This window comes from Humulus lupulus, chromosome 9, assembly GCF_963169125.1.
Source record: "Humulus lupulus chromosome 9, drHumLupu1.1, whole genome shotgun sequence".
NCBI lineage: Eukaryota > Viridiplantae > Streptophyta > Magnoliopsida > Rosales > Cannabaceae > Humulus > Humulus lupulus.
Window position 1 is genome coordinate 58636529 of NC_084801.1, and position 20542 is coordinate 58657070.

The following is a 20542-nucleotide window of genomic DNA, read 5'->3' on the forward strand; positions in this document are numbered from 1 at the left end:
TGGCACATGATGGCCCAACGAAGACGACAAACAAGTAACACATAGGCAATAAGGAAGCATACAAGGGTAAGTATGGATAAACATCATTTTATTAATATATAGCCTTGATAGGGCAAGGGAGTACACAGCTTTGGCCCCTATCTGCTGGTGGCCATGGTGCTTCCCTAAGTCACTAGGTCACCTCCCCCTAAGGAGCCTTCTAGGGATATAAGGTCTTCCCAGTAACATATATGATTTTTGTCTAGGAGACATATGCATAATTACAAAATTGCCACTACCCTACCCCATGAGGTTGCTTGGTGCAAGACTTGACTAATGATCAAGCACCAAGGCATGCTAACTTACAAAATGGCCCCATGTGGGTGTGCCAAAGGGGAAGCACGCCACACTCTCCCCCACTCAATTCTTTGGTGTCCTCGAAGAAGTAGCTTGTATATCTTCAATCTTCTGCGTGAGCTTCTTCAAGTCTTCCACCCTCTCCCAGCTTATCTCGTCTTCTGCGAGCCCCTTCCATTTTACCAAATATTCCTTATGCTTTTTATGATAAGTGGTGACCGTCCTCTCCGCCAGGATTTCTTCAGGTTGACGCTTGCTCCTTGGCTGAATGATGACTTCTCCTCTGGTTGAGCTCTAGATTTGTTGGATCTTCATGATACAGCTTCAAGTTGCTGACATGAAGGATCGGGTGTATCTTCATCCATGGTGGTAGGTCGACTTTGTAGGAAGTTAGGCCAACTTTTGAGATGATTGAGACCGGACCTTCATACTTGCGAATGAGTCTGATGTCTTTGTCCCCTCAGAATCTCAACTGTTCGGGCCTCAGCTTGATCAACACTAATTCACCTGCTTTGAACTCCAGTGTCTGCGCTTCTGATCTGCCCACTTCTTCATTCTTCTTGATGCTTTTTCTAAATAAACTCAGGAAATCTCTTTCGTTTTCTTCCAGTATTTTGTGAAGTGAAAGGCTCGTGGGTTCTGACCGCGGTATTCGTCCACTATGTTGGGCAACAGTGGCTGCTGTCCATTAACAACTTCAAAAGGGCTCTTATTCAGTGAAGAACTCTTTTGAGAGTTGAAGCAAAATTGAGCTACGTCGAGTAGTTGCGGCCATTTCTTCTGATTGGCATTGACAAAGTGGTGCAAGTTCTCCTCCAACATCCCGTTGAATCTTTCTGTCTGCCCATCTGTCTGTGGATGGTAGCTCGAGGATATGTTCAATTGTGACCCCAAGAGGCTGAATAGTTTGGACCAAAAGGTCCCAGTGAATCTCCCATCTCGGTCACTAACAATGTTGTAACGACTCAAATTTCCTAATAAGGTTTAGGACCTTGATTAGGAGGCTGGGAAGGCCATAATTGATTTATTGTGCTATTATATGATTATATGCATGATTATGTGGGTCATATTATTATATGATGATAAAGGCATGCATGGGGTTATATATTCTGTTGTGAGGGTATTTTGGTAATTTGGCTCATTAAGAGCGTAATTGCATACTTGTGTGCATATTGGTAGGTTAATGTTGAGACCGCATTATTATGTGGGTATGTTTGCAGCTTGTGGCTCGAGGCGATCCTAACAAGCGGCTTAGCGGGAAAGTCACAGCGGGGATTTATACCCGGCTCGGGGTGAGCCTGGGGATGTATCTAGGAATTTGGAGAATATATTGGAGACGATTTGATATTGAGAAATATAATTGGTGATTAGTTGGGTATTGGAAAGTAAGTGGTAAATATTAAAGACATTAAAGGAATTAGTGGGAATTGGGAGTAATGACCAAATGCCCTTAGGATGATTTAAAGGTTTAGTTATTATTGGGAGGGCAAGGTGGTCATTTGGCTTACTAAAGGATAGGCTATATTAAGATTTATAACCTTAGTGGAAGTTGTAGATAGACTCAGAAGCTTAAGGAAAAGAAAAGAAGAAGGAAAGAAAGAAAAACAGGACACTTAGAGTTATCTCTCTCTCTCATTCGGCTGGGTCATCTCTTCACCATTCTTTGTCAGTTTTGGAGCTGGAATTCTAGAGTAAGCTCAGGATGGAGCTTAGGGCTAAGGACCTTGGTAAAGCTAGAAGAACTAGCACGGTTTAGCCAGTCAATTGAGGTAAGTTTTAAGGTTTCCTAATGTGTTTTTTCTGGGTTTTAATGAGATGGTTTCTAAGTTTGAGTTTTGGATGGAATAAAGGGATATGAACCTGAGGAGTTGAAGGGCTTGATGCTGGTTGGATGATAGGGATAACTTAAGGTCAAAATCCTCCATAGAAGGTAACAAGTTTTGGCTTTGATGTTCTAAGTATCTGAGTTTCTGTTGAATCTTTCAGTTCTTGGGTTCAATGTTTTTTTTTCTAGTTTGATGATGCATGTGGTTAAGTTTTGTGTTATTGAGTTGTATGGGGTGATATATAGGTGATGGTAGACTCAATTTGGTGTGTAATTGAGGGTTGGAAGGGTTACAAGGGGTTTTGGTTCGAGGAAAGTCGAAGAGGGGAAAACACGGTGCTGCTGGTCTGTGACTAGCGCTGTAGCGCTAGCCTTTGGGCGCTACAACGCTAGGCTTGGGCTTCCTGGGCGTTTTGGTTCTGCTTGTAGCGCTATAGCGCCTTCCTTAGAGCGCTATAGCGCTACCCTGTCTCTAGAAAGGGGTTTTTGAGTTTTTCCTTAGGGTTTTTGCCCGGAGGCTCGGGGTTTGATTCCACCACCCCGTTTGGTGGAATTAGGGCTTCCCCGGGGCTCGGGATTGGTCCCGAGGCTAGGTTTTGGATTTTAAGTTTGGTGGTGATTCTGATCTATGGCTGTGACTAGGTACGCACTAAGGTTCAGACGGGATCGTGCTTGAGGGTCAATTGAACGAGCTAGCGAGATCTAAAGGTAAGAAAGCTGCACCTGATTATGTGGTTAGGTTAGGACTAAGTGTTCCCTATGTTTGTATGCATTGTTATGTGAATGTGATTAACCATGTGAACATGATGGGACTAAGAGCTCCCTATATTTGTATATCATGTCATGAGGTGGTATTATGCCATGGGACATGCAATAACCGGACTAAGGGTGTCGGAATCAACATTTGCGACAGGGCGCGGCTCGGCCACTAGTAGCTGAGGCAGCTTATTTATCACTGAGCTCGGTTAAGTTGGCCGGAGTCAGTGAGTATTACACTGGGGGCTGCCTAAGTGAGCCGAAGACAGTGGGTTAAATAGAGGGTGCAACCTAAGGGCGCCGACCCTGAGTATTACTTGATGGATGTGATAAACTGTTGATTATGAGCATGAATATTGTGTTATGGATATGATTTGTTGACTGTCTGGATGGCAAATTGTTAATTTGTTGAGTGTTATCACTGATTGGGTAAATGTTATGAAATGCCGAATTTTGGGTTGTGCATTGTGGATTATTTGATTAATGATGTTGATCTTGCTATGATATCATGCTTTCTTACTGGCCCTCGGCTCACGGGTGCTACATGATGCAGGTAAAGGCAAGGGTAGGCTGAATCAACCATGAGTTGGAGAGCTCTGGGGGCGAGGTGTACATTGTCAGCTGCTCGGCCGCCACGGTCGAGGAATTGTACAGGGACGGAAACCTAAAATGTATATTTTGCCATTAGAGTGGCTTGAATTATTTGTAACTCTTGGAATTTGTTGTAACTAAGTCAGCTAAACCCTATTTTGAGTTTCCATGTATTAAACTGTCATTTTTAATGAAAATAGCCTGTTTGTGACCAAAATCTTTTATTCCTAATCCGTTGATGACGTTGGATTCACATTTTGTTTAAATGACTTGACTAGCAAGTCTTGCACTATTTTAAACACACAGTGTAACGATCTTGGTTATCCAGGGTGCTACAAATTTTATGGGGGAACTCCCCAATATTTGAAAATATGCTTGAAGAATTGTCGTGCTGTCTCCTCTGCCGAATAGTACTTTGACACCGGGATGAATGTTGCGCACTTCTAGAATCTATCCAGCACCACCAAGATCGCACTTAAATCCCTTGTCTTCAGTAGGCTAGTTATAAAGTCAAGTGACACACTCTCCCATGGTCGGCTTGGGACTCGCAACGACTCCAACAACCCAGCTGTCTTGTTCCTTTCAACCCTGTCTTGCTGATAGATGAGACAGGTCTTGGTGTTGTAACGCCCTACTCCCTTAGAGCCATTACTAAGTGCGTTTAAAAGTGTGCATTCAACTCGCTAATCGAGGTTTTAGGTCAAATAGTGTAATTAATCCATAAACAGAGGAAAACTTTAGAAACAATTCCATTTCATTGAAAATCATAAAAGTTTAACACCTGGGATCCCAAAATACAGTTTAGAAATATTTACAACAAATAAACTGAATCAAGTCGACTAAACGACAAATCTAGGTTTATTTACAAACTTCTCCCAAAATCCATTGGCTGTGGCAGCCGGGCTGGCCAAACATGTACACGCCGCTTCATGCCTGCTACACTCATGGTTGGTTGGCTTTCTCCTTACTCTTACCTGCACCACAGAGCATCTTTGAGCCGAAGCTCAGAAAGAAAACCCACAAACAGATAACATATGCAAAATATACACCAAGCATATAAACAGGCCATCAATAGGCTAAACACATACGACCTAGCCGTCCCAGGCGCTTTACCAGGCCCTGGGTTCGCGGTCTGCACCGCGAGGATATCCCAGGTATCCTTTTAGGGACTTGCCCTGGCAACTCGCACTCCACGTGCTCAACGCTACTCTTGGCCCCTTGCCGTACTCGGCCTTGCACTCAACGTGCCTAACGTCGTTCCCGGCCCCTGCCGACCTCGGCCTACACCGTTCCCGGCTGTTGCCGATCGTTCACATAATTGCATTCATAACATAATAAACAACTACAGAATACTAGCAAATTCAATCAAAGGGCTATGCCCTGCAATTCAAACACATTGGGCTCAGCCCTGCATACAAGCTCTGTGGGAACAAGGATTTTCTTACCTGAGTCCCGAGCTCACCGAGCACCGATGTCCCGAGCACAGTTCTCTAACTTGAGCCTCGCCGAAACCCTAGTCACAACACATTAACAATATCCATCCATCAAGTTCTAATCCAATAATAACTTTGAGCCATAACCCTAACCTCCGGTACCTTGAATTCTATCAATCCGGGTGATAAAATCCATCCCGAGCCTTAACCATTGAGTTCCCAAGCCTAAACACCCTTAAAAACACAAGCTGGCACTAAGAGTCACGGCCCTACCCACAAGCGTCGCGGCTAGCCTCGAAATAGAGGCTAGCACCTCACTGACACCCACACGGGCCGTGGCGCGCATCACCAAGCGCCGCGGTGCGCATGAAACTTCTCGGCCTCCCATGGCCGCGCGCGCACACGGGCCGCGGCATGCCCTCCTAGGGCCACGACCCTCTTCTCCAAACCCAGAATTCTTCACCTTTCTCCTGCATTTTCTTCAAACCAAATCATCCTATAATCAAGCTGACAGTTCCAGAAAATCAATCCCAATATTCTAGCACAATTTCAACATCAAAACTCATCAAAACCTGCTCCAAAACTCAACTAAACACTCAAGAAAAGATCAAGCTTAACTAACATGCAAACTCTAACAAACCACCAACAATTCTAAACATAATCTTTATAATTAAAGCTTACCTTTGTTGAGCTTAGTCCCTGAGTTTGATCCTTAATCCTCAAGCTTTTAGCTCCTAAGATTTCTCAGCTCAATTCCTTGCTTTAACTAGCTTCCACCAGAATTTTCCTTGAGTTTGTCTTAGGGAGTGAAAGAGAGAAAGAGATAAGAACTATCTTCAACTGGGAGGAAGTAAGTGTCGATTTCTTAGGCTTCTAAATGTTTCCTTCCTTTGTTTTATTTAACTTAGTATATGTGGTTACCTCAAGGCTCGGGGCACCAAAACGTCCCTGAGGGCAAAATGGTAAATTTCCCAAATATTCCCTCCTAGACATTCTAACCTCAAATATATCTCCAAATATTTATTTTCATAACCCGATAACCCCATATAATAACTAATACCCAAATTACTCCTCGACTCGCCCCGAGTCGGATTCTCAACCCCGTTGTGACTTTCTGGCTAACCGCTCCCCAGGACTGTCTCGGATCGTGCTGCGCAAACATATCACACACATATATATATAGCATTTATCACATTTATACCCCTAATATCCAAACGGGGTCCACATGCATATTCAACTCAACTAAACATGCATCATTATCACATATTCACATTAATTCATATATTAACATATTAATTCATTTATTGCCCTCCAGGCACACTAATCAAGGCCCTACGCCCGATTAGCGAATTCGGGTCGTTACAGGTGTACTCCACTACATCATCTCGCATCTGTGGCCAGCAGTATCTCTGCTTCCAAAGGGCATGCGTTCTCTGCCACCCTGGATGACCTGCCCACAAGGTTTCATGACACTCGCTTAGTAATATCTTCAGCAAATCTCCAGCTTTCGGAACATACAAGCGGCCCCCTTTGGCCCACAGAAGATCATTCTCCACCCAGAACTGGTGAGTCTTGCCTTCTTTCATGAGCTTCAGGATGGTTCTGACAACCGGGTCTTTTTCTAGGTTTTCTTTTATGCTCTCCTTGAGTGGAGTGTTCACCATGCCAGCTGACAAACTAGCCAAGATCTTTAGAGTCGCCGATTCTGCTTTGCGACTCAGGGCATCAGCTGCCTGGTTCAGGCGTCCAACCTTGTGCTCAAAACGGAAGTCGAATTCTGCCACGAACTCCAGCCATCAAGCTTGCTTAGGGGTCAGTTTCAGTTGGGTAAGGAAATGACTAACTGCTACATTATCCGTCTTCAGCACAAAATTCGACCCCAGCAAGTTGTTAGGAGTGTGTCCTAAAAGCATGTAAAGACATTTGTGTTTTCTGTGAATAAATAAATAAAATGGTTTATTATTATTGTTATATTTAGATTGTTAAATTATTGTTTGAATAATTTTGTAAATATCAGAAAAATTCCATATTCATTATTGAGGATGTGATCTTGTATTAGTACGAGAGAATTAAGGTCACATGAACGAATAAAAATAGTCAACAACAAAAAATTAAAGTTATGGAATTCTTTAATTGGAGTTGTAAGTACGGTTTACTGAGTATCATAATGATACAAATAATCTAGATTCAGATTATTGATGTGGAAAGACATCTCGGTAAATGTGCTTTATATAATATGATTATATATGACATGAATTGATATGAATTAAAGTCTTTATCCAAAAACCATTTAACAATAAAGACTTGTAATTCATATCATAATTGATGATCATTTATAGATCAACCTAAATCCTGAGTGTTCATGAACTCCTATTCATGTTTATTAAATCTTTTGATTCATTCGTTAAGGTCTCTTCAAAGAATGAGGCTAATGACTTTTGTTTTGGAGATTTAATATCATGGATGGCTGGGAACATGTATCAACAATACAAAATCTAATCTTTCCTAATGGATCGTATATTAGTTTCCTTAAGGGTTAATTCTGAAACTGAATGATTTTGAGCTCAAATCTATAATTAGATTATAGATTAATTATTTACTAGTGAATTAATGGTACTTAAGGAATAAGAAGTAAATTAGAAAGGTAAAATGGTAATTCTCCCCTTCTAATTTATGAAATAATTAATTAGAGGGTTGAACTATTGTAAGATGGTCATATCAATGGACGACTTAAGAAAAGATTTCTGTAAAAGTATATCTATAACATAAAGAGTGCAATTCTGAATTTATAGTGGAGTAATATCAGAATTAATAAATTAACTATTATAATTAAAGAGTTTAATAATTTAGTTTATTTATTGGAGCTTAATGTTATAGGTCCATAGTCCCCGAAATGGCTCAAACAATCACTGACAAAGGTAAATACAAAAATGGGCAAAAAGGACTTATGTGATAAGTAAAATATTTTTCTATGTATCAAACATAATTTTTGTTTAATTATGTGTAATTAATTAATTATTTGATTTAACAAAAATGTAATTAATTTTGAATTAATTTATTTTTGGGATTTTTGGTATTTAAATAATAATAAAAATTAGGAAAAATTACATGCCATCACTGGCATGTGGTACACGTGTAGCACAGTGCTACACGCATAAGAGATTGTGTTCAGTTTCTTGGTTCCACAATTTTAGTTATTTAAATATTAAATAAATAATGAGATATTTTAATATGATTAAAATATTATTATTTAAACAAAAATCTGATAACTGATCAGTTATTTTAAATTGTTTAAAATAACAAATATTTTAATATATTGGATATATTAAATATAGGATATCAGTTTTACAGAACGTAACTTTTCAGGGATAGAAAAATATCTAGAAATCTCTCTCAGAGAAAGAGAACAGTGACATAAACAAAAGTCATTGTTCTTCACAAAACCTAGGTCCAAACTTTATCAGATCTCATGTGTTGAGAACATCTGATAAATAGTTTTTTGCCTATTGTTTGTATAGCGAACCCACACTCGTTCTTTATGTGCTGAGAACATTTTGGAAGATCTTGGTGTGAGATCTCAAGGATTTAGCCATACAAAAAGATAGCAGCAAGGAAGGACCTGAGGTAATTTTTCTATTCTTGTCTTTGATTCAATATATATATGAATGTGAAGAAGTAGATCTAGAAATCTTTTGGGATTAAACTGACAATTTGATTGTTGTTCCCCTGCGTATAATCTCTGATTTGATCAATAAAAACCAACAAATGGTACCAGAGCCTTCTTCACATATATATGTATTGAATCTATGTGGGTTTACTTTTATGCATTTATTTATTTTGATGAATGAATGGATGGCTTAATGTGATTGAATGCATGGAATGTTGAATCGTTAATTGTATGGTGTTTTTGGGTTAGGATTTGTTTATGATTAGATCATTGTGTAAGCCATTAAAGGGCATAGGATTTATGTAATTTTATTTGGTTTTTGACAGCATAAAATTGTAATTCCGATCACACAAAAGTCAGAACGGAGCCCGGGATTCAGAATTCAGCCACTGATCCTCCGAGGCCGACCTCCGAGCCGCTGCCGGGACGTCGTACAGACGGGTCCGTATTGTTCCGTACAGTCCAGCCCGGCGGCCCCGTTTGACGCCACGTGTCCCCACCTGACTGGTCTAGTTTTTTTTTTTAATTAAAAATTTTTTTTTCTAAAATTAATCTGTTATTTTTTTAAAATTTTAAAATGTTTAAATATCCTATTTTTGAAATTTGATATTTAAATAATGAGATATTTTTGTTATCTTAACAAACCTTTTTTTTTTAATATCTTATTTAAAATTTATTTTTTCAAAATAACAGATTTGAATTTAAATTCATTTCAGTTTTAATTAAAAGTTGTTTTAATTAAAAAGAAAAATAAAAATAATGATTATTTAAAAGTTTGTTTTAATTAATAAAAATAATTAGAAATTTTTTTTCTTATTATTATTCTGGACCAACAACGACACGTATCCTACCAACAAAGTAAAGAAGCCCGATGGAGATCAAGGCGGTTTTATTTTATTTATTTTAATTTTATAAAGTGGATGTAAAATTAGAAATACCCAAAAGCACCCGGTTCAACATTTATTGTTTATTTATTTATTTAAATAATTATTTTCATGTGATTGGTGTGATTGATAACATATACATGCATTATATGCCATACATGAAAACCCACACAGTCATAATCATGCATCTCATTAGTAGAAACATGATTATTAGGATTGTCCTATATGTTTACATGAATTGTTTTGTGAAATCAATTGCATGTAAATTACTTAGTTTTATTTTGAAAACTTGGTAAAATATCACACCAAATTTTAAGTCTTCATGACTTAATTTCTTTAAACCAACTTTATTTTAAAAGTGTTTTTTAGTAAAGATTAGATGAAAATGATTGGTAATTTAAAATTGGATATGGACCTTGTTGACCCTGATTTTGGGCAACTGACACTGAGTCAAAATACGCTTGACGTGGATGAATGCGTTGAAAAGAACGTAATAGCAAAAATAATAAGAACATGATATTTTATAGTGGTTCGGCCCCAGGATCTGGTAATAACCTACGTCCACTTAGATTGTTATTGATGTAGGATTCAAAGGAGTGATCAAAGAACTAGGGTTCAATGAGTTTCACCTATTCCGAAGAACAATACAATATGATTGATATGATAATTCTAAACTCAAGCAATTTAGAAGTCAGAAAAAGAGAAAAAGGATCCCCCCTTTCCCTGAGCCCTATTCTTCTATTTATAAGCTCAGGGAAGATTTACATTGATTTGTTACAGATATTATTTCCTAAATAATCGGATACTCAGGAAATCATGGGAGAGAATTTCGGATTCCATCATAACTGCCTAAGATTTCCTCCGCGTGTTACGTGCCTACGACCAGACTGGTCGTATGAAGAGACCGATCGCGTAACGCCGGACATTTTCCTGGTCGATAGTCGAACACAGGTTTTGCCAGGTGTCAGCCACGTGCAATTAATTCCTGCCATGTCACACACTTCTGATTTTTGGGATAACATTTTCCCCCCAAGTTTGTTTAGTGCGACAAGTAATAAAGAAACTTAAGAGAACAACCGTTCGTCTTCCCACTTTTGTTAGAATTCCCGTGCATTTTTGAAAACTGAGACATAATTATGTCTAATCAAGTCTTTTCAGTTTCCAAAAAGGCAATCTGACGGCTTGTAACTACAACAATATTTAGTATATATTACATTAAAGAATAGCATATATTTAGAAGTTCTATTATTGGAGGGGATTAAAAACACACGGAAGACTTGGCGCCATATGAATAAAACTCAGGCGCCAAAATGAATTTTTTTTGTTAGTCTCACATCTGCCAAATTCCCTAAATCTAAGTTACCCGAAAGTTTCTCTCAGCCTCCATCTCTCACTCACGAAGACTCACTCTGCCCTCTCCGCCCTCACGAAGTCTCTCTCTCGTCTCATCTCTCCGCCCTCTCCGCCTCACGAAGTCTTCTCAACTCATCTCTGCCTCACGAAGACTCGCTCCAGAGTGGAGCTCTTTCTCCGCCTCACGAAGTCACGCTCCAGAGTGGAGCTTCTCTGCCTCACGCCCACTATCTCAGGTTCGTTTCTTATCTTATATATGTAAAAAAACACAAAATCTTATTCTGCTTCGTTCTTTCTTTTCTATTTTCTATTTTTTTTTATTAGAAACACACACAAATGACATCTTTTAAGTCTTATATGTAGAGGGAAGAGATTCACATCCCAAAATACATCAGAAAATATTTCAATATGGATCATTAGTCTTATTGGGGAAGTTTTCTGCACTAAGCAGTTTTGTCTTATTGTTTTGTTTTGCTTTACATTATTATTCTCATAATTGTATTCAGACACTTCGAGGTCATCTTCTCACGATATTAATACAAAGAAGTTTCTTTTAGAAAAAAAATTAGTATTTATTTTTTCCCATCTGATACTGTTATGGCTGCAGTTTTTTTCCCTTTCAATTTGGTCAATTTTTGATGTGTTTCATCTGTTTTAACATTCATTATTAGCAGACATTATGAACTAAGTTAAAGTACCCAGTATTTTGCTTGAGATCCTACCAAGGATTGTTGGGTACTTTTTTTTGAGCTGACTAAGGGTTGCAGGGGTTTGGTGCAATGACCCATTATGATATAATCAATGTTCAGCCTGACTAATGTTCATTAGCTTAAATATTTTTTTTAAAGATTTCACATATTTGCCTGTATTTACTTTTAGGAATATTTATTATTATCGTTGTTTGAGATTATTTTGTTATTTATCATTTTATGTATTTTTATTATTTTATTATGTTTTTGCAGAAGAGAGCTGGCTAAGGAAGTTGTTGAACTTTTGACCACTGCTGCAGATGGTGCTAAATCTTTGATTGATGCTAGTGATAGGCTGATATTATATGTTGAATTAGCTCGATTATATGGTACTCTTGGTTATGAGCGTAAGGCGGCGTTCTTTTCAAGGCAGGTAGCTCAGTTATATTTGAAACAAGAAAATAAGTTGGCTGCTATTAGTGCTATGAATGTTTTGGCATTGACAACAAAAGCATATCGTGTTCAGAGTACAACATCTGTTTCTAGATCTTCTGTTGTAAAAGTGAGTATATAAATATTATCTGGGAGATGGTTTTTAATTTTCGGGGATCTCATGTCTTTACGTGTATTAAGAAGCATTCTTGGCTCATATCATTCATTTGACACGAGGAGTTGGGTTTCACTTTGTCTACTTTGATTGTCGGTGGACTCTTATGTTTCTTATAGCTATTTTAGAGCTCGTTCTTTACCACTATCTGTCATTTATTAAACATTTTTTTTTTAAATTTTCACTGACCAGATCCTCTTATTTTGTGGAACATATCTTGTAAATATGTTGTTAACAAGTTTATTTGCCTTTATCTTACTTGGAAACTTTACTGAAGGAGGCTGGATCAGGTCATGCTGATAGCACAAAAATGTTGCACCAGGCCGTAATCTCTCTTTTTGAGTCTCAATGGAGCACCCTGCAAATTGTTGTACCGAGAGAGATTCTGTTATCTGTTGTCCGTGCTGGAGATCCTCTTGCTGCCTGGAGTGCAGCTGCACGGCTGCTTAGGTCATATTATCCTTTAATTACACCTGTAGGGAAAAATGGTCTTGCTAGTGCACTTTCAAATTCAGCTGATAGGCTGCCTTCTGGAACACGCTTTGCTGATCCTGCTCTACCTTTCATTAGGTAAGTATACAATATCTTAAGGAGGCTATTCTACTTTTACGAGCAAATAACACGATATTTTTTAGTGATGTATGCGCACAGAATGCATAATTCTTAAGCAAGGGTAGTGCTTTACTTTGTGAGTTGTGAATTGCTGAACTGATAGACAGACTGAGGCTAGGTTCTGGCTTTCCATTCTTTGTAAAAGAAAAACTTTTCATGGTGTTTATCTTGCTATATATGTTTGTATGGATAATATGTTTATGATGATCCACTTTGATTTATTGTTTATACTTGGCTGTTGATTTTTATAATTCTTGTCCAAATCTGTCCATTATTGATAATGTGATAACTGTAGCTGATACTAACTTGCATGTGAATATTTCTTTTGCTAAACTGAGTTCTCGACTGTTGCTTTTGTTTGATCAATTTCACTTGTACATATTACTAAATCTAGATTACTATTAGAGATGGTAAACACTCTTAAATTAGAAGCAATTATGGCGACATTTGTACTGCTTAACTTTGATTTGAATACAATCTGAAATATTTGGCAACTTTAAGATATAGTATGACATAGATGCTGCTAGCATTTTTTCCCCAAAAATAAAAATGTTATGGATGGTAGATGTTTTCCATATATATATTTGTTTTGTTTTACTTCTTTTCAACTCAAAATTTCCAGCTTCAGTAGCAGTTTCAACTATGTTATTTACCAGTCTATCTTTTAAATTTTCCCAGGCTGGATCGTTAAAAATAGGGTAAATTCACTCTTAGAGCTCTACTTTTATCATCACATATTATTCTGCAATTTTCAATTTATTCCAGATTGCATTCTTTTCCCCTTCATCAATCACAAATGGACATTGTTAAGCGGAATTCAGCTAAAGAAGATTGGTGGGCTGGATCAGCTCCTTCTGGACCTTTTATATATACACCATTCAGCAAAGGAGAGCCAAATAACAACAGTAAACAGGAGTTGATTTGGGTTGTTGGGGAACTTGTTGAAGTTTTGGTTGAGTTAGCAAACCCTTGTGGCTTTGATTTGAGGGTCGATAGTATTTATCTGTCTGTGAATTCAAGAAATTTTGATCCTTTCCCTGTTACTGTTAATCTTCCAACTAATTCCTCAAAGGTTATTGCCTTGTCTGGGATTCCAACATCAGTGGGGCCTGTGACAATTCATGGGTGCACTGTCCACTGCTTTTGAGATATAAACTGAGGACTTCCATTTTAGTTAAACACCATGGATAGCTATCACTTCATTGTTATGTTCTTTCACTTGAGTTGAATCCTACAACTAGCATCCTTGGAAGAAGGTGAATGGTCAGAGACTGATAAACCTTATTCTCTTTTGCAGAATTTGAACCACAAAAATATTGTGAAATATCTTGGATCCTTAAAGACTAAGAGTCACCTCCACATAATTCTTGAGTAAGTGGATGTAAAACTTGTGTATGATATTTAATTGTGTGACTTTTATTTTGGAAAGTCCTATTATTTACTCCGGTTAAAATTTGTAGATATGTGGAAATTGGTTTCTGTTTGGCTCATGAATCAATACCAGAGAAAGGATTTATTATTTTTGCCATCTGTGCGCTCTGCTACTTTCTTGGTCACCTTTTAACTACCAGCTTCAAAGTTTCATTATTCATTCATTCATTAACCACAACTGTGTGTAATCCCAATTGTCACTTTCTCATATGTAGGAATTTGGTAACATTGAGTCTCCAATGTATACCAGACTTAGACATTTTTTTTCCACTATTTATAGCAGGTAGCTCCTCTCTTTTTCTTTGCTTTGGCTTTCATGAAATGAGCTTCTTTACTCACATATGTATATTTGATATGTCTTTTACATGATGCAGGTAAGAGCACCATCACAGCCAGTGGTTGTGTCTATACCAATATTGCATTATGATGGTCAGCTTCTATATATTCATTGCCTTTTCTGTAATTTAGATAGTTCAATTTTTTTGAAGTTTGGTCGTGTAATTCCTTAGTGAGACACTTGAGAATTGTGTGTTTTTCTTGTTTGAGACACTTTCTGTCCTTATGATGTGGTTTCTGTCTTTTTATTGCAGATACTGAATCTGCAAAAGCATCAAGACGGCAACTCAAGGAAGCTATATATACAACACTATTTAACATGAATGTTCCTGCTGTTTGTGCAATTAATCAGGTAAATTTCGCTAAGCCTTAACTTGCCGCTGCTGTTTAATATTCTAAAATATTTAATACTAAAAGAAATAAGAGTAATTTTTTATTTTTTCAAAACTATGATTCCGCTAACAATTGCTATGTAGGTATCCAAGAGAAACTTAAACCTCATACCTTGTGATATAGCAAGCCATATGCCTTATCATTTGAGCTACCCCTCTTTGGTAAAGAATTAAGATTAGTTTGTTTCATGCAAAAATGACATTTACCATCGGATATAGATTTCGAGGCCTTGATCCAATTTTCATTCTTCATTTTCCTTTTGTAAAGCAAGCTTCTGTGACTTGAGTGGTTGAAAATCCTGAACAGGCACCAAATTTACTTATTAACACTATAAGCTGAGATGCTTTATGTACTTATGCTTGTTTATGAGTAATTTGGACCTTTTGCTTTTGGCTTAAAATGTTCGATTGATTCTTTGATAGATGTTTTTTATTTGTAAGATCTTATCCATTTTCTGTTTTTGAAAATGTAGGCAACTTTAGCTTTGTATGCTGCTAGAAGAACTTCAGGAATTGTTGTAAATATTGGGTTTCAAGTCACATCAGTTGTTCCAAGTAAGGAGTGATAGTTTCTCTTTTATCTTTTATATGCTTTATGCTTCCTTAAACTATCAACAAGGTTTCATTTACCTATGATATATACTGATTAGCCCTGCAGTATAAGTTACAGTTTTAACTTTCCATGCAGCCTTGCTGCTTGTATTCTTCTTTTTTCATTTTCATTCTATGGATTTTCCAGTGCTTTCTTTTATATCATATCTTGGTTGCATTCAATGTTTGGGGATCTGAAATATACTCTGTTCTTTTCTTTTTCGGCTTCTAGTTTTACATGGTAAAGTAATGCGCAAAGTAGGGATCTGAAAAATACTCTTTTCTTTTCTTTTCTTTTTTCATTTCATGTTGATCAAGAATAATTGAAATTAGAGCATATGCATATAGTCCATGATTTATTACATGAAGATCTTAAAATAGGTATTTTAAAACACTATTTGTAACTCCCTGGATAACCAAGACCGTTACACTGTGTGTTTACAATAGTGCAAGACTTGCTAATCAAGTCATTCAGACAAAGTGTAAACTCTATACCATTATCAGAGTAGGAATAAAAAGATTTTGGGTTACAAACGGGCTATTTTCATTAAAAATGACGATTTAATACATGGAGACTCGAAAATAGGGTTTAGATGTCTTAATTACAACAAATTCTAGAAGTTACAAATAGTTCAAGCCACTCTAATGGCAAAATATACATTTTAGGTTTCCGTCCTGTACAATGTGTCGACCGTGGCGGCCGAGCAGCTGACAATGTACACCTCGCCCCCAAAGCTCTCCAACTCATGGTTGATTCAGCCTACCCTTGCCTTTACCTGCACCACGTAGCACCCGTGAGCCAGGGCCCAGCAAGAAAGCATAATAACATAGCAAGATTAACATCAATAATCAAATATTCCACAGTGCATAATCAGAAATTCATCAGTTCATAACACCTATCCACGTAGTGATAACAATTGTCATCCAGACAGTCAATCAACTATATTCATAGCACAATATTCACGTTCATAACTAATAGATTGTCATATCCATCAAATAACATTCAGGGTTGGCGCCCTTAGTCGCACCCTCTATTTAACACACTGTCTTCGGCTCAATAGGGCCGCCCCCAGTGTCATACTCACTGACTCCGGCCAGCTTAACCGAGCCCAGTGATAAATAAGCTGCCTCAGCTCCCAGTGGCTGAGCCGCGCCCCAGTGCGCAAATAATGATTCCGACACCCTTAGGCCGGTAATCGCATGTCCCATGGAGTAATAACACCATCCATGACATGATATACAAATATTGGGAACTCTTAGTCCCATCGTGACCACATGGTTAATCACATTCACATAATAATGCATACAAACATAGGGAACACTTAGTCCCAACCTATCCACATACTCAGGTGCAGCTTTCTTACCTGTATCCCGAGCTTCCGATGCCCCAACGCCGCGAGCACGGTCCTCTATCCCGAGCCTCACCAAAGACCTAGTCACAACACAAGAAAAACATCATTTATCACTAACCAATCCAAATCTACTTCCCAGAACCAATCCCACACTCTCTGAATGCCCCAAATCCCTAAAACAATGCACCAAAGACATCCCCCGAATCCCCGGAGCAAAAGCTCAAAACTGCAAAATATCACATTCTGGAAATGGCCTAGCGCCACGGCGCTGCCCTATAGGGCCGTGGCGCCCAGAAAGTCAGAGAGCACACGCACCGCCCATAAACAGCCTTGTGCCGCGGCGCGCTAGAACAGCGCCGCGGCGCTCCTTCGCGAGCCCAGAATTCTGGGTTTTTCCCCTGCGTTTTCCCGAACCCAAAACTCTCCAAATCACCCCAAACTTATACCTAAGCCTCAAAATTAATTCAGAACCCCAAATGAACCCCTTTAACAACCTATAAACATCACAAACAACCCCAATCACACAAACACACCCCAAAATCCTATCTTGAGTTTCAAATTCCTAAAACTTTAACCATGGCTTCCAAAACTACAAATCATGCTTCAAAAGTCTTAAGCCACACCAATTACGAAATTAAACATGCTAAAGATTCTTACCTCAATCAAACTCAGCTTGAACTCCTCCCAATTCCAGCTCCCAACCTCTTTGCTCTTGATTACCCTAATTGAATTTCAAAGTAAAACCAGCCATATTCCCTTTGAGTTTTCTCACTTAATCTCTGAAAATTCAGACTTAAATTCAACTTAAACAGAGCACAATTCTTACCTTTGAGAAATCCTAGCTTAAACCTGGTTTTGATTGCCTCAAACTCCCTTTGAGTCTCCTCCTAGGTCCCAAGTTCAGCCCCTTCTTCATTTCCCTTTTCTTTCTAGCCCTTTCTTTCACATTTAGCATAAACCAAAATATAACAAAGTATAATACGTATTCCCTTTTCCTACAGCTGAAGTAATCCTAATCCTTGCCTAATGACCATTTTACCCTTCCATCTAACTCCCATTCCAACTAAACCTCAAGGCCCTTCTTGTCATTCCTACTTCCTTACAATTCTACCACTTCTTTTAACCAATCTTGTTACTCTCTATGGTTACTAACAGCTACACAAGTTACCAAACCACCGGTTAACAATATCTCACAAGAACTAAACTACAAAATCCCCAAAATACCCCTAGGCTCCTCCCGAGCCGGGTATGAAATCCCGTTGTGACTTTTGAGTTATCTAGCTCTCTAGGACCGTCTTGGCACGTGCATCGCATTAATATCACCACACCCACGTGGTACAAATCACATCACATAATTATCACACGTATGCCCTCAACGGGCTAGAATTATCACATACCATAGTACACATAATCATGCATCTCAAATACTCAAATAGTCATATAACATGCTTAAAATCATAATCCTGCGTCTTAATCATTAAATTCACGCATACTTCCCATTATGCCCTCCAGGCACGCTAATCAAGGCCCTTAAGCCTTATTAGCAAATTTGGGTCGTTACACTATTGCTGTCTTGTGCCAGCAAAATAGTACAAAATGCCCCATAACAGACCAATTGCAACTGAAATTGTGAAAGGCAAAAAAAAAAACATAAGTTTATAGCCTCTGCATTTGCTTACAGTAGGAAACCTCTGCATCTGCATTTAGTATACTGTTTCATACTGAAGTCACTGAACCATGAATGGCTCATATCATTGATGTTTCATTTCATTTCCATGTATAAATGAGAATACAACTCTTCTTTTTCCTGTGCTTATATCAGTGTTTGGTTGTTCTACTAAAAGTTCTCTGTCATTGTTAATTATAAAGTTCCATAATTTTGATAATGATTGTAAAACTAGTCTCAAAAACAATAAAAAATGGATATAAATCTTTTGCAAAGTAAAAGAGAAATCACATCTGTAAAAACGAGCTTGTGTGAGACTAAATATGCTGATATGTATGTTGAGTCTACTTTGCTAAAGTTTATTTTAAGATTTTGGTGTCAATATCAATTTTAACGAAGTGGGTGAGTTCAAATAATAAAAAAATGCAGGGGTCAAAACATGAGATTCTCAATAGTGTGCGAGTTATTAATACATCTGCTCATCAGTTTTTTCTAAGGCTTATTGGTAGCAGTAATAACACTCCCATGAAATGTTGCAGAGCCTAATTTCCTCATTAAACTTGGATTCTCGCAGGTAAAACCACAATGATAAAACTTGAATACTAATAAAACAGTCCCAACATGGACAAATTACTCATCTAGTTAATTTTCATAACAATGATCAAAGTTACATATGAACAAACATGGAAAACCACAAGGTTTTTTTTAAAAGAAGGATTAATAAAGAAATAATATAAGATAAAACCACTGTTGTTACATTTATTTGATATTCCAACTTTTATTTTTGGTTGTTTGAGCTTGCTTGTCATGTTGTTTAGTTTGTTAGTTTATCATACATGCTTGTTTAATATCTATTGACAAATTTTAATTTTGTATTAATCTTTTAAGTATTGATTATATTCTTTAGGTTGGGGATCGAATTGGCAAGGAGCATTGCAAAGGTAATTTGCAAGAGGTACGGAATTTGTTCTTTTAACTCTTATTATTAATATCTTTAAAATGTTAGAGGAGTTTGAATATCTTAAATATTCATCCATAGAGAAGTAGGTTCTGAGATTAAAATTGTGTGCTGCGGTGATAACGGAAGGTTGAAAACTTGTGTGTATTAGAGAAGTAGGTTCTGGAAAATTTGTTTGTGTGCTGCGGTGATATAAGGAAGAAAACTTATTGTGTGTTGTTTGAATTTTTTGACTTGGTATTGATAGATGGTTAGGTAAGCTTTTATATGTAAAGATTAGATTTTTCATTATATGTATAGATTAAAATTTTCATTTAGTCATATTGTTTTCATTATTTCCATATGTATAGATTAGATTTAATTGCCACAACCCAAGCTAAAATCTTGTCTTTGATCCAAACCCAATTAGTTAGTGGCTACCATTTTAAAATCTGATTTTTAAATTAAAAACAACACTAGAATCTCTTGAAAGCTTAATGAAACTAAAGTACTAGAAATTAGTAATAGATTTAGACCAAGAAATCTTTAGTGGGACTAAGAATCATGGTACTAGAAAATCAAGTAACTGCTATAACATACAATTAAAAATCTCAGCACTAGAACAATCAAAACCATTTGAGCAATAAGGAATGAATTTTAATAGATAAAAAAAGAAAAGACCCTATTCGTTTGATAATATGTTTTCAAGTGGTCCAGAAGAACATAAGATAACAGTCTAGCTTCAATCATTTTTCATTTTTCATTTTTGACCCTTTGATTCTTCTTTCTCAATGATTGAATGCTATTCAATCATACCTACAAATTATGATTACTACAAAATCAAAAATAAATAAATATACAGCATTTGAACCTCAAAATTTGATTCAAAATATCTAGTGGATCCATCCAAAACAAATGTATATTCACAGTTCATGTCAACACTAACTATATATCTATAACTAACCATCACACAGTTTCAATTTATTGCAATTGTTATGGTTTAATTTTAGTTTTTTTTTAATTTTAAATAATTTAAATTTACTTTTAATTAATTATATTAAGACACATGTATATAATTAGTTAG

General features: G+C 37.2%; 2 protein-coding genes across 2 annotated transcripts; both read left to right on the forward strand.

Annotated features, from left to right (window-relative positions):
- Nucleotides 1-11181: 11181 nt before the first annotated feature.
- On the forward strand, nt 11182-13900 carry LOC133799756 (trafficking protein particle complex II-specific subunit 120 homolog). The gene is made up of 4 exons (XM_062237755.1): nt 11182-11204; nt 11808-12096; nt 12419-12711; nt 13519-13900. The coding sequence occupies exons 1-4, from the start codon at nt 11182-11184 to the stop codon at nt 13898-13900; spliced, it is 987 nt and encodes a 328-aa protein (XP_062093739.1).
- Nucleotides 13901-14508: 608 nt separating this feature from the next.
- LOC133799757 (actin-related protein 8-like) lies at nt 14509-15773 on the forward strand. The gene is made up of 4 exons (XM_062237756.1): nt 14509-14613; nt 14775-14872; nt 15386-15467; nt 15736-15773. Exons 1-4 carry the CDS (start codon nt 14550-14552, stop codon nt 15771-15773), a joined length of 282 nt encoding a protein of 93 aa, XP_062093740.1. The 5' UTR covers nt 14509-14549.
- Nucleotides 15774-20542: the final 4769 nt, after the last annotated feature.